This window comes from Neolamprologus multifasciatus, chromosome 4 (genome assembly GCF_963576455.1).
Source record: "Neolamprologus multifasciatus chromosome 4, fNeoMul1.2, whole genome shotgun sequence".
NCBI lineage: Eukaryota > Metazoa > Chordata > Actinopteri > Cichliformes > Cichlidae > Neolamprologus > Neolamprologus multifasciatus.
In genome coordinates this window covers 16924194-16938427 of record NC_140442.1, presented here as the reverse complement: position 1 = coordinate 16938427, position 14234 = coordinate 16924194, and the positions used below count along the sequence as shown (strand labels likewise).

The 14234-nt window shown below is 38.2% G+C and overlaps 1 protein-coding gene across 1 annotated transcript; it reads right to left on the bottom strand.

Moving 5' to 3' along the window:
- Positions 1 to 11309: 11309 nt before the first annotated feature.
- Positions 11310 to 13987, bottom strand: pvalb8 (parvalbumin 8). The gene is made up of 5 exons (XM_085158358.1): positions 13756 to 13987; positions 13199 to 13266; positions 12505 to 12637; positions 11856 to 11965; positions 11310 to 11595 (listed from the first exon to the last, which is right to left on the bottom strand). Exons 2-5 carry the CDS (start codon positions 13257 to 13259, stop codon positions 11570 to 11572), a joined length of 330 nt encoding a protein of 109 aa, XP_085014484.1. The 5' UTR covers positions 13260 to 13266; positions 13756 to 13987; the 3' UTR covers positions 11310 to 11569.
- Between the last annotated feature and the right edge of the window lie 247 nt (positions 13988 to 14234).

The window sequence follows — 14234 nt, the reverse complement described above, 5'->3', positions numbered from 1 at the left end:
AGAAAAAAGTTAATGAATTAATGTAGAAAATAATTTTAAGAAAAATCAAATATATCAAATATATTTAAAAAATAGCTTATGTCAAATTAATTATAATCACTCCATAAAGAAAATGTTTTTAAGGATTTTTCAACTACAGGCTTCAGCTGGTTTACTGCAAGCCCAGCCATAAATCTATACAAAACCTGCATTTATGTTAAAAAATAAAAAAGCAAAACACTTCCCTAGTAAAACGAAGAGAGTCCAGATTACAATTTTCATCACACATTCCAAATCTGATTGCTTTTGCTGACAAATGTGGTAATTCAATCTTCTTACCAGCTCCACATATTATTCCAGAGAGGCTGCACTGATTCACAATGGAAAACCGTTATTCCAATTTTCAATATCATTTTCACAGAACACATAATTATTCACATCCAAATTAAATCTCAGATATGAGAATTCATTAGATGGGTAAATCTTATTTGGGATATTGAAGCTCATCTCTTTCACCTAAGGAGGGAGAGAGATATATATACTTTCTTCTCAGCACTTTAACCTCTTCAACATTAAATTCCTCCATAATACTGTTCTTTCTAAGGAACTAGGATAGATTATAAGTCTGTTGGTATAATTACTATCACATAAGTCAGTTCCTGCTATGCAGAGCTTTCTCAGACCAGGGGAAAACTATTATTGTTGAACTCAAAGAGGGTGGTATGGCTTTAATTAGAGCAGAAATTTCTCACAGGACACCTCATGTTGCAACAGACTGAGCTACATGCAAAAATCCTTTTAGCTCTTTATTCATCTTTGTGCACAGGTTTATTTGATTGTTTTGCCAAGTAGTGGATGCCTTTAATTTTGTGTTCTGTTAAGATGATCTCACACTGCTTCAATAATGCTCCGGAAAGGACAGTCAGTGACTGATAATGTTCCATTGTGTGGTTTAATTTTAATTGCTGAAAAATGAAACAGTTCTCAATCAGATGCTTTCCAGACGTATTACCTGGCCATGTTTTTATCGCCACTGTTTAATTTTACAGAAGTACAGTTTACTCAGCTTTGAAAATCTTGTTAAATACATCAATGTTTGTCATGTGTACAGAAAATGTTTCCTAAACAGTGATAAACAGACATTTAGTCTGTTTATCACTGAGATAAGTAGAAGTCACAAATGGCAAGATGTTTGACTAGATATGATTGTATTAATCCTTTGAGAAAGAGTTCTTTTGGCCAGTCTGCATTTTTTTAAACACTGTACCCATCCATATCAGAGAGCACAATACATAGGATATGTTCAAATGTCAGCTAAAAGATGGCTGAATGATAATCAGTTTTGTCACCATTGATTTAAAATTCTGTGGTGCACATTTTTCTGCGTGAATAATTCAGAGGTCAGTGTTAAGTTGGTTTAACAAACAAACAAACAAACAACAACAACAACAACAAAAAACGGGTCAGGTACAAGGATTGGACCTAAAATGAGTGAAATGTCCAAAGAAAATACTTTGAAGGAGCTTCAGAAAGCCGGAGAACTATTGCTCAAGTATACTTGTAAAAAAAATTACAAGAAATTCTGGCTCTTTGGAGACGAAATATGAAGAAATAATTAGTGGCTCAAGACTTTTGCATAATTCTGAATGCATACAAAGGTGGTGATTAGAGGCAACAGTACCTGAAAAGTAGCTCTTCTTCTTCTACTTCTAAGAGTTTTACATCAGTTGGGATTTCTTAATGTTTTTGAGTTGCATCATAGGCCCTTCCTGCATAGCCACCCACCATTCTTATTCTTTGCGTAATGCTTTCTGTACAGTTTTAACAAAAGTCCAAATGCTTTTAAATGTTCATGCTTTCCAAACATCAGCTTCATTCTCTCTACTGATTCCCCACATTGATGCATATTTTGAAACATCCCCTCTCTTTCCCATCTCCCTTCGCCCCTCAAATCATATCTCTTCTTACATCTTTGTACTTCCTGCACAAGATACTGATTAGATTTAATGTTTGTGTTTCCCAAAAATGATAACAGTGTCTGGTGGGATGATCTCCCATGATGAAAACTGAACTCTTTAAGTGCATCGAGTTCTTAATCTGCTAATAAACATCTGTTCTTTCTTTTTGGATCCCCTACTTCTTACCTCTTCTACTTTATTTTGTATCCCAGTAACTACTTCCATCTGTAGCCACTGAAAACGTCCTCAGTGTGCTGTGAAGACCATGTTTTCCTCAAATGTTGATGTTGAAGCAATGATGAATTATCAGACAGTATTTCAACAAGCTAAAGATGCTCCCGTTTTAGGTATTGATAGACCTAGTGAGTTACTATAGGCCTGTATGAGTATTTTCCTTTCTCTTACTTCCACTATGAATTTGAATGTGACCAAATTCACTACAGATTGAAAACATCTGACGTTCTTTGAATCAATCCAGATGACTGGCAATCAATCCACTGTTGAACCTATTAGCTCTGTTTATATATTGTTTGACTCTGTGTATCATTCCCGTCTCCGTCATTGTACTATTCCTTTACTTAGGTCTCATTTTATTGCTTAAATTGATGTTACAAAGTTCCAAGTACTTTCAAGCATCTCTACTGATGTTACATTGGTCAAATATTGCTTATTTAAGGTATTTGGTAATAAACATGACTATTATTCTAACCAAAATTGTTATTAATCTTCTCAATAATCAGTAAATAATCTAGACTGTGCCACATCAGATTAAGTATATTAAATCCACTCGTTTTGATATGCAGTAGAGGGCGCCATGGTATAATTTCTCATAGAAGTTTACTGCAGGTGGTCAGTAGCAGACTAACAGACTAACTAACAGACTAGCTGCTTATAACGTTTTGACTCATTAGGCTACAGAAATATATGCTGCAGAAATATTGTTATATAGGATATTTCTCTTGTGTTTCTGTTGTCTGATCCTCTGTTGTCTTATTTACTTAAAATCTATCTATCTATCTATCTATCTATCTATCTATCTATCTATCTATCTATCTATCTATCTATCTATCTATCTATCTATCTATCTATCTCTCTATCTATCTATCTATCTATCTATCTATCTATCTATCTATCTATCTATCACTGGTGTAAATTTAATTCATCATTACAGTGATTTCACAGAAAGTTGAATGTATTTCAAAAATATGGTAACATTCTGTTAACAGCAAAGCATTCTGCAATTTGCAGAAGAACTAGAGGATGAGGCTGGGTAGAAAAATTTCTGGGCATCTCTGCCCATTATGTAGGACTTAATTCATTCATCTGCCTGTCCTTTCGCTACCTCTTTGTTCTTTTAAACTCATTGTTTTTGATACTGCTACAGATCAGGCCCGGGACCTGGTGTGCTTTTAGTGTTAAGAAATGTATTGAAGAGATGCACTTTGAGACAGGTTTCTGATGTTTGCAATGTTTGTTTGTTTTTAAAATGTTGGTCAGTCTCTCTCTTTTGCTTCTTGAATTATTTTAGAGATCTAATGTTTCCTCACTAGTAGGATTGCAGCTGGCCTTGTTAGGTTTTTCCACTAATACACTGCATTTCCATGGGAAATGCAATCATTGTTTTAGGAAAACAATATTAAGACTGTTAATATGTCTGTAAATGTAAACATTATCTTTTAAATAAATGTCAACATTTTTAAAAAAAAATGCTACAACACATATGGGACACTTATACACGTGATGAGTATTACAGTTTTTCTCAGTTGCTTTGGTGCATTTCTCACAACAGAATTAAACTTTGCACCACTACTAAGGCTCTTCTCAAAACAATTAGTGCAAACTGCAAAACATGGTGGATAACTTGCAAAAGTGAGTCACTTCATCAAAAAGAAAAGTCAGTTGTTCAAAATAAGTAGTCAATGCTTCAAAAGCAAGTCCCTTAATCAAAACAGATAATATATTCATCAAAAGCAAGTACTTATATCAATCAAAGTGTCAGGGCTGTCACAATTACAAGTCATAACACCAGCACCTTTGGTCACAAAATCAAATGGTTTGAACATGTTCTCATTGTGACGGATTTGTTTGTAGGTGCTTCCCAATGACATGTCAAGTCTGGACAGCATGCATGGCATGTTGAAAACCATAAATTGTAAAGGAAAATCAAGACACTTCATATGCACTCTTGATAATATTCAATTGAAACTGTTCACAGCATTGTGCAACTGGGGAAATACAGTAAATCAAACATTTTACAGCAAACATAAACTCACCTTGACAGTAAACCTTACTGCAGTAGTTATGAAACAAAAAACAAACAAACTGAAAAACAGACACTGCTGCATATCAATCATTGTTATCTAGACGCTCCCGTCTGTCTGCCCACATATTTGCATCAACATCACAGCGAATGTCAGCTCTATCGATGCATCGGGGAAAGTATCTTCTGGAGTGTCGAATCCACTCTCTGCAGGACTCTGCTGTGATGTCATCACAAGCTGCATCCATAGCTGCTAGCAGGGTCATTTGGGTATGTGGATGCCTGTCATATACCTTCCACCTCCAGGAAGAGAAAAACTCCTCAATTGGATTTAGGAATGGAGTGTAAGGAGGAAGAAACTCCATAAGCATCTTGTCGTGTGCTGCAAACCACTGCCTGACTACAGCAGAGTGATGGAAGCTAACATTATCCCAAACCACTACATACATTGTCCGATTGGTTCACCAAGGTTCACCTGAGAAAAGTAATTTATGGAGATTTTCATGGAAACTCCTTAAAAATAGGGTTTTCAAAATGGGTGTACAAATTGTTTGACAAGATGTTCAACAATTTTGAGTGCACTGACACAAGCAATGAAATGAAGACTATTAGTTGTAAGGACAATGACTAGTCAGCCGGTACAAGTATAAATAATTGTGACATTCATGATAAAAGCAAGGAAATAGTGATGAATAGCAAGTCAAAAGTGACCATTCGTTAGATATTTGCACTTACTCAACTGCTTCATGTCCAAAGGCATTTGCCATTGGACGAAATGAACATGAAACCGCCACAAGGTTGTGCCAAAACGACTACATGTTGTGGAGGTTGAACTAACTATTGTGCAAAGTTTAATTCTGTTGTGAGAAATGCACCAAAGCAACTGAGAAAAACTGTAAGTATTTGTTATGTCAGCTACTACATTTCCACAAAATAATTTACTGGGGAAATGACACTATTACTGTAAAAATCTGTTGTAAATATTACAGGAAAACTAGATATATACTGTAAAAGCACAGAATTACTGTAAAAATTGCATTTTGCAATATAGTCCTGGCAACACTAATGATAGGATTTTTACAGTTTTTCTTACAGACTATGTCTCTAGAAATCTTAAACTATTTGTTCAACATTTTTCATTTGTGAATATGTGAGTGCTATGTGTTGTTTCCTTTTTTGTATGTGTCTCATTCGATACCAGGACCTTTGTAATCTCGGGTGACTAAACAGCTAAAAAAACAAAAAACAAAAAAACAGCTTTATTTCTACAGCATCCAACGTGTGACACCAATCAAAATCAATTTGCCAAGTCTAGCCAGTGTCATTCGATCTCAGGTGATCTTTTGCGTCAGTCAAACCTAGCAATACAATCCATTACCAGGAAGCAGTCGAGGAGCCCACGACATTGACGCACACAAAGCTTCTCCTTTGACTTGTCCCCTTGCAGTCACCTTCTTCACTGTCACCTCTCTGTCAGAGGAATCTTCTTAGTACTGTTTCACACGTGAGCAGCATCATTTCCTCTCCAGCCACTGCCCCCAGAGACGGTTAATGAAAAACAGCACGATTGAGTTTAATGTTGCAACTACTTGTTAATCCTGAATAATTCACTATTCACTGAAGTCTGACAACAGAGAAGGAAGAAGGGGTTGAGTGTTGAGGTGAAGGAGTGGGGTGGTGTTGATGCAAACCTGGCACTAATCCTGATGTAATAGTCAGATCTGATGGCTTATAAGACCTGAGCTCGAAATTGAGACTATAGTCTCTCCTTTTCAGAGGAGGAACTGAAACCTGACAGTTCACAGTGGTTTTTTAAGTCATGTTGAACAAGGGAGTCTGTCAGGCTGTAGATAGTATGAGATTAAGGTAGGTGCTATCATATACTTAGGCCCAGTCCTGCTGAGCAGCTGACAGTGTTAAACAATGAGGGAATGAAGAGTTGGCAATGATTGCTTTGAGACGCTTATAAAAACAATTTTTAAATGTAGTGCATGGTTTTCAGAATAGGGGTGCATTTAGGTCAAAGAACAAATTGATCATCTCATAGCATTAGTTCTCAGAAGCAGAAAATGTACACATTAGGATACAGGATACATTTCAGTAAACTAAAGTTAAAAAACTCAGGCTTGGTGGTCTTCCCCTCAAAAATCACATGAATTTAATTTAGTTTCACTCAGTGCTTTTCCCCATGGTTGTCCAGGTCCAAGCTGTAGTGAGTATGGCTGTGCGGAGAGGAGGATTTAACCAAGAATCACAGACTTTTAAAAGGACAAAATAATACAAAAGGATCAGCATATAAGCAATAATTTATAGGTGTATAAGCTGTAAAAAAGCATCCCAATTTCAGTTTCAGATGCAGACATAAGCACTGTCTGAGTTTCTGGATGTGTTTTTGGATGTCTTTTCTTTTTTTTCTTTTTTTTTTTGAAGCTGATTGGTATCTACTGACACTTACGGATGTTGCAATGTGTTTACTAACCAAACTCCTACGCATGAACGTTCTTTATTGGGCCTTTAGGTTTGTCCTGGATCGCAGTCGTCACCTTATCTCATTGTGCCTTCTTATTTTAAAAGGTCTGCAAAGTACCTGTCTACTTCTTCATGACAGCCATTAATCAGTCTGAGGATGCGTCAGCACATGCAACAGCTGCTCAGTGGTTTAAACAGGGTGTGGCTTTTAGTTCAAATTGCACACTTGCCTTATTCTAGCTAACAGACACACACCTTAAACTATATTTTAAATATGATTAACATAACTGCTAACCAGTTATGTGAACTGTGTATGGAAATAAATTCGAAGAAACCACCTTCCTCTAAAGAAGCCTCACAGAGACATCATGAGTAGAGGCTTAGAAATAATGCTTGTTGGGGAACAGAGGCAATGCTGTCATCCACTGCATTATGGATAGAGTTCCTCCACAGAGCTCACAAAGCCCGTTCAGTCATCCTAACACGGCGGTTAAATCTTTTACGATGCACCTCTTTGTACAAACTATCAGGTAGCAACATCTCTGATACCTTCAAGTTCTAAAAGACTGGGGATGAGTCAAAAATGCGGACAATATTTTTCACAGCAGAAGCTGGACATCCTGAAGATATTTGCAGGGTTTAGTGTCTCAGGTTTGCCCAAGTACATCAGGTTGTTTTCAGTTGAAGATGGGGTGCACATTAAAGTTTCACACAGACTTAATAAGTAAGGTGAGCCTGACACTCCTTTCTTGATATGAGTTTTTGGTGACAATGAAGCGAGGGCATCAATTATTGAGGTGCCATACAGACAAGCAGGCTAAGCCTATGTGTCCATCCCAAAGGGCTAATCCAGGCATAATTCCAGGTACAGTAGTAGCAGACATGCAACGGTTTAAACAGCTAAAGTAACTTTGCTTGCTTACTTTATTTCATCTGGCAGTTATGTCATCTGATTTTGTTTGGTATCTTAATCTTAACGTGTCAGTGGCAGGATCATTTTCAGGATTTTTTGTAATTATATCACATTAAAACTGTTTTATATTGAACAATATTTTTTACTATTTTTACTTTTACATAAGTAAAAGCCACAAGTTTAGCATAAAGAACATAAAGTACTCATTATACAAAATGTATATCACTTTAATGTTGCAGCTGGAGAAGGTTTTACTTACTTATATGCTTATATGCTACTTAGGTGCTGGTGGTCAGCTGCTTGTTAAAGCAAATATCTAATCACCCAATCACATGGGTGCAGCTAAGTCCATTTAAGCATGTAGTCATGGACAAGAAAACCTGCTGAAGTTCAAAGTGAGCATCAGAATGAGGAAGAAGGGTGATTTTAATTATTTGTATATATGAATGTGCTGTGGTTGTTAGTGCCAGATGGGCTGGTGTGAGTATTTCAGAGACCACTAATCTGGGATTTTCCCAAATAGCTGTTTCAGAGTTTAAAGAGAATGGTCCAAAAAAAAAGAAAGTATCCAGGAAGAAGCAGTTCTCTGGGTGAAAATGCCCTGTTGATGTCAGAGGAGACCAGACTGGTTCAAGGAGGAAGGGAGCAGTAACAAGTAACTACATCTTTAAGCCAAAGTATGCAACAAAGCATTTCTGAATGCTCAAGACTTGAAGCAGATGGGCTACATCAGCATAAGACCATACCAGGTGCCCCTCCCATCAGCTAAGAAGAGGAAACTGAGGCAAGAATTTGGACAGGTTCACCAAAATTGGACAATAGTAGATCAGAAATATGTTGTCTGATCTTATGCACTCAATTTCTGCTGCGGCATTCAGATGAAATAGTCATTTGGCATAGACAACATCGGTTTCATATTGCTTTAAATTATGTTTATTAGTTTGGTGTTTTGTGCTGTTTGCCCATCAACAGATCATGCAGCAAAAGGAGATTTAAACGTGTGTGCGATACATCTGAACATTAGTTTCAACTCTTGAAAGATGATAGTGCTGCCAAAAGAACATCAATCTGCTGCCGTTTGACATTTTTTCCTATTCTCCCCTCTCTCTCAGCAAAACACATCTCCATATTTTGCTTTTCATCCCTCTGCCCTTGAGTCCTCGTAATCTGCGTGTCACATTATCTTATAGTGCTGTCCCACACTAGCACATCCAGCAGTCAGCGTCTACCTGTTGGCTCACATTTCCTTCCTGTTTACCACTCGCAGCTCTTGACCTGCAGGGGTCACAGCTTTATTGTGTGTCCCTTGGCTTGTGTTACCTACTGGCTTCCCCAACCTTGTCCTGCAATCAGCCATCATAGTCTGCCCTCCATGCCACCCCCCGTCTGCAGAGATGAGAATTCAAATCTGATAACAGCAGCTATGGGTAGCCTACATGATAATCTAATCAAGTGCTGTTGTGCTTGTACAGTTCTCGTGTCACAATACAGTATGTCTGCTGATGTGTTTGCTTAACACACACAATTGTGCATTTATCCAGTTAAATTCCATATTGGAGTGATGTCGAGGTTATAGTTTTTTAAACTTTGCACAGTTTATAATACTTTTAAATGTTATGTTCAGAATTAAATTTAAAATTGTCCTTCTCCGATACAAAATCGTGAATAATCACGCCCTGTCATGTCTTAAAGACCTCATAGGACATTATTACCCTATCAGAGTGCTTCACTGTCAGGCTGCAGGATCAGTTGTGGTTCCTATAGTTTTCAAAAGCCCATGTACTGTAGAGAAATCCCCCAGTTTGGATTCAGGAGACAAACACCCTCTCTACTTTTGAAACTCATTTTTGATAAATCTTATAGTTACGGGTAGATCAGATGACCTTTAAACCCTCCCTTAGTTATGCCACAATAGACTTATGCTGCTGGGGGGCTTCTTAGAATGGGTTGGACATTTCTTCTTTACTCATCCGTTTTCACTCCCTGTGTGTTTATGCACCATTACTGCTTTCATTAGTTTATTATTAACATCTGGCTCGTTCTCACTTTTATCCTGTCTCTCTCTGCTCTCTTCTCTTTTCCCTCACCCCCAACCAGTCATAGCATTCTTCCTGCTAAAAGGGAGTTTTTCCTTACCACTGTTGCCAAGGGCTTGTTAATGTGGTTGTTGGTTTTCCTTTCTAATATTGTAGTGTTTTTACCATACATCATTCATGAGGCTACAGTCGCGAGTTGACAGTATACAAACAAAGCTGAATAAAACTGAATTGAATCCAGTGGTTGATTTCTTATTTCCTTCATGTGTATCAGTCTAACCTTCAAATGTTTCCCTTTAGCACACCTTTACCTTTTTGTACTACACATATGCCAAAAAGTACTGCAGATTATCACATTTAATTCTGGACTTAACTATTTTGTTTATCTCGTTATGTTTTTTTCTTCTAAGCTCTGTACTGATTGGTCTTGCAAGTGTAGTTTTAAATTGCATGGCCTTTATTGGTTTATTCTGATACTGTGTTTATTCCTATTAAACTGTAAGTGTCCCTGACTTTAGAAGAACAGGTCTGTATGAGTCCAGTAGAGAAAGAAGGAATAAAAAGCTTTCGTCGCAACAAAACCTGTGAATCAAGCATCTAAATGTGTGACTGCATGACTACATTTGTGACTGTGACATCAAGCTAATGCCAGAGTAGGCCCCATACTGTGGTTCGGAGTGGCAGGTGTCTGCTCTAATAGTCAGGTTTCCTCTGTAATATACACATAATTAAAATGATACTAATGCGGAAGCCCTGAAAAAAAAATTGCTACTCTGTATTTTGGCGCCGCTAGTGGGCCGGAGAATAGTGAGGTGGCTGTTAGTTTTAATCCCCCAAATCCTGTAAGTGCAGAGGATGAAAAATCAGTGTGCTATTTAAAGTCTTCAGGGTGTAGGGGTTGTGATGATGGTTGTAAGGTGGCCAGAGTTCTGTCTGAGAGCTTGGCAGGTTGTCCCACATCTAAAGTGACTATTCTCATTACCAATGGCTTCAAATGAATGTGCACCAATGAATTTGTTTAGCAAATTTCTGCGCTTTTTAAAACTGGTTGTTTGCTTGCTATCTGTGTCTAATCTCTTGATTTCAGCTGATGTATCGCATATTATGTGCAGCATGTGCAGTGTTTTGTTTGCCTAGCCTGAGCAGCACCAAGGTGTAGCTGGGTTTATTTGCAAAGCTGAGGTCAGGTGTCACCCAATCCAACCACGGTGACACTCAGGTGGTCATCAAGGACACCTCTTCTGGTTTCTCCCTGTGTTAGCTCTATGGTTCTAAAACTCTCTCTCTCTGTGACACACACACACACACACACAACTACAGTGGTACTGTACATACAGTGTTTGTGTCAGTTCTCATATACCTGACACTGACACTGTCTGTCTCATTTACTGCTGTGATCAGGGTAAGTAAAGATTTAAAGGGCACCTCCAAACTGTAAATGAAATAGTGTAAGTGGGTGTTTACGTGTGTTGTGTCCATACAGGTATGTGTATATGCAGTATAAATCCCCATACAATAAGAGTTAATTAGAGCTCTTCTTGTGCATGTAAAATATTTCAGTGCTTGAACTTCTATGCAATATTTTGGAGGTACTGTTCTTGCAAACCTGCACTGTGACATCCCAAAGCAGAGGACATACTGAAACACACCGAGATCTGCACTTGTTTATAAATAATGAAAAGAAATGCATGACCTGGATTTATTCTTTTATTTTTCTCTGTAATTTGTTAATTTGCACATTTATTTGAACAATACAGCTTTAGACTCTATCTAGAAGAAAGCGACTTAAAAATAAGAGAAGAACATAGATATCTTTGGACCATTCAGGTTTCATCTAACTAGCGGGACAAAGGTTGACTAAAAGGTTGACAAAGGTTGACAGTAAAAGCCCCTGAAGCAGTTGGATAAGGATGGCAGGGGGAAAAATCTAGATGGAGTCATGGAATCCAGCTGTTTAGGACAAGACCATGGCTTGGAACTCTGTTGAGGAAAAACATGGATCAGTAAGATGTAGCTCAGTGTAACTAAAATATGTTTATTTTCTTTGCAGCGACTATGGCAATCTTATACCAGAAGAGAGAAACAGTTTGATGGCACAGTTGTAATATCAAAGTTAACAGCTTGCAACTGACTCGAGTGTATAGCCAGTTATAAACCTAAAATCACAAATGTTCTAGAAAAACTGTGTGCAAGCATGCAAATTCAGGAATTATATGTCAAATAGGTATGAATTGCCTCACCATCTGCTCCAATCATACCGTCGCTATCATCATCAGCAGCACTCAGGAAAGCCTTGGTCTCCTTATCTGTCAGAACACGAGCCCCGGGACAAAACCTCTGGAGGAAAAACCTGGTAGGCACAAACAGGGACAAACACGATCCAAAGGTAGAGTCACTCCTCAATGACAAGTGGATAAAAGGCAAAGTAAGTGAAAATGTTGCTAATTTTAATGCAAGTGTAGGCCTATCACACTGGCTTCAGTTGTCAGCCTTAGATGCTGCTCTGTGTGGTATCCTGCAGCCACAGCACCCACACTTTAAGACCTACCTTATATTAACATTGTCTCGTTGTGCTTTAGGTTTGCTTTTTGCATGTCTTTTACTGAGGGTTGGTAAAAATATGTGACTGCTGTGCTGCATTGTTCAACTTGAATATATTTCCCAGAATATTATAAATTGCTCTTGCAGCTTTCAAGTCAGCCTTCCAAAGTCTGATAGATTAATGCTGAGGCGCATCCTCTTCTCTAAATCTCTCATATCTCTAAAAGAATAAGTGCACATGAATTTGATTTTGCTTTGAGGAAGACAGTTGAACTGCTTCTTCTGTTAAATCCTGTCTGCACTAAGGGGGGGGGGGGGGGGGAGTTTATGAACTCTCTTCTCACTCACTTGAGCTCTTCTTCCTCAATAAAGCCACTGGCATCATTGTCCAGAATCCCAAAAACCTTCTTTATATCCTGAGGGCTCTTCTTGGTGAGGCCACATATCTGGAAAAACTTCTTAGCACAGAAGGAGTCTGGAGCTGGAGAAATAAATCACAGTGAGTTTGGTGGATGACTTCAAAGTCTGCCTTCCATTCATTAAACTGACTTAAACATGTAAATACTAATATATGAATGACTAATGTCAGGTATTTTTCAATAAACTGGTATTAAAGCAAAGTTGTTATAATACCTGCAAAGCCTCAGAGTATTTGTGTGACTTTAAATTACAGACACATGATAACATACAACCAACAAGGTATTATTAAGTATGATATAAAACACGTAATCTTCTTATTTAGGGTACACATCATGAAGAAAATCACAGTTTCAAATGTTGTATCTTTATTTTATTTTTTGGAAGCTGGGAGGCCAATTACTGGGATCTTTACCTTTTATATTTTATATATTTTCTGTGCATTTATGTCAAGACTTTTTATGGCTTCCATTTATGGGCTTTACACATATAGTTACTTGCACATATAAATATATATGTGTGTCTCTGTATTATGTTTATGTTTTTATGTGTGTGTGCTTTTAAATGTAAATATATCAGGAGGAGAAAATCTCCATACTGTAAACATATTGGTGGAAAACGATACCTTGGCAGTCCTTGATAGCACTGTCGATGGCATCAGCAGAAAGGATAGATGAGAGCGACATTTTATTCCTGCAGGAGGAACAGCCATGGTGAATTATTAAGATTAAGCCAGGTGCAGTACAAACCTTCTAAGCTGACACTGACTGACAGACAGACTGGCAAAAGATGCCCAAGTGGAAACACTGTTACGGAGAAGTTACTGAAAAGTACGGCATGGAGTTAACGGAACAGCATCCTTACACAATGAAAGACTTCGATCTTAAAGAGTTGTAAAAAAGCCCGTAAAACTGCGATAGGTTTTCTCTTTGCGACCTTTTTAAGCCACTCAAGCAGCCTACCACAAATTAAAAATGATCAAATGAACTTTTCGCTTCTCGCTTTGCCCTTGTTTCCCCGCCACCCACGGCGAGAGTCAGTCACAACTTTTACGCACGCAATTATTTGCCCTGTCACTCAACTAGGAGACCACACAAAAATTAAAACAAATTATCTCACACAAAACTTTTCAGTTTTTCTAAAAGCAGTTAACTTCCTGCCCGACCTGGCGCAGCAACTCACCGTGTTAAGGGGGTTCTCTCCCAGGTAGGCGATCCAGCAGAGAGATGAGGTTATGTGGTGGCTGTTGTCCGTTAAGACGGATTTATATAGGTCTGATTGCCGTGACAATGGAGATTGCTTGGGTTACCCGTCTATGGATCAAATTCTAACTGCCCGCCCCTGATCCAGTTTCTCGGCTAACTAATTAACCTTTACTACTTATAACGCCCAGGCGCAGAGAGACCGGAACGTCTGTAACGCCCTCGTAAATAGCATATTAATTTAAGAGCGCTTTCTTCTTCCCATCCTCCACTCCCTCCTTTTATCCCAGCGTCCCTCCTCTCACCTCCGGGATTATACAGTAAATGCTGCTTTTCTCCTTATCCTGTTGTTTCTGAGAGGGTCCCCATCCCACCCTCTCATGCACGTATCCTTTTACTTGCAGCACTCCCCAACCACCGTAGTCCTCTGAAAATATGCTCTTTTCATGACATCTGAGT

Bases quoted from the DNA above. Each gene is read 5' to 3' on its own strand.
- pvalb8 (XM_085158358.1), bottom strand. From the start codon at position 13,259: ATGTCGCTCTCATCTATCCTTTCTGCTGATGCCATCGACAGTGCTATC. The intron at 11,966-12,504 runs GTGAGTGAGAAG...TGTGCCTACCAG, and splicing joins ATTGAGGAAGAAGAGCTCAA to GTTTTTCCTCCAGAGGTTTT. The intron at 11,596-11,855 runs GTGAGGCAATTC...TTTCCTCAACAG, and splicing joins CGGTATGATTGGAGCAGATG to AGTTCCAAGCCATGGTCTTG.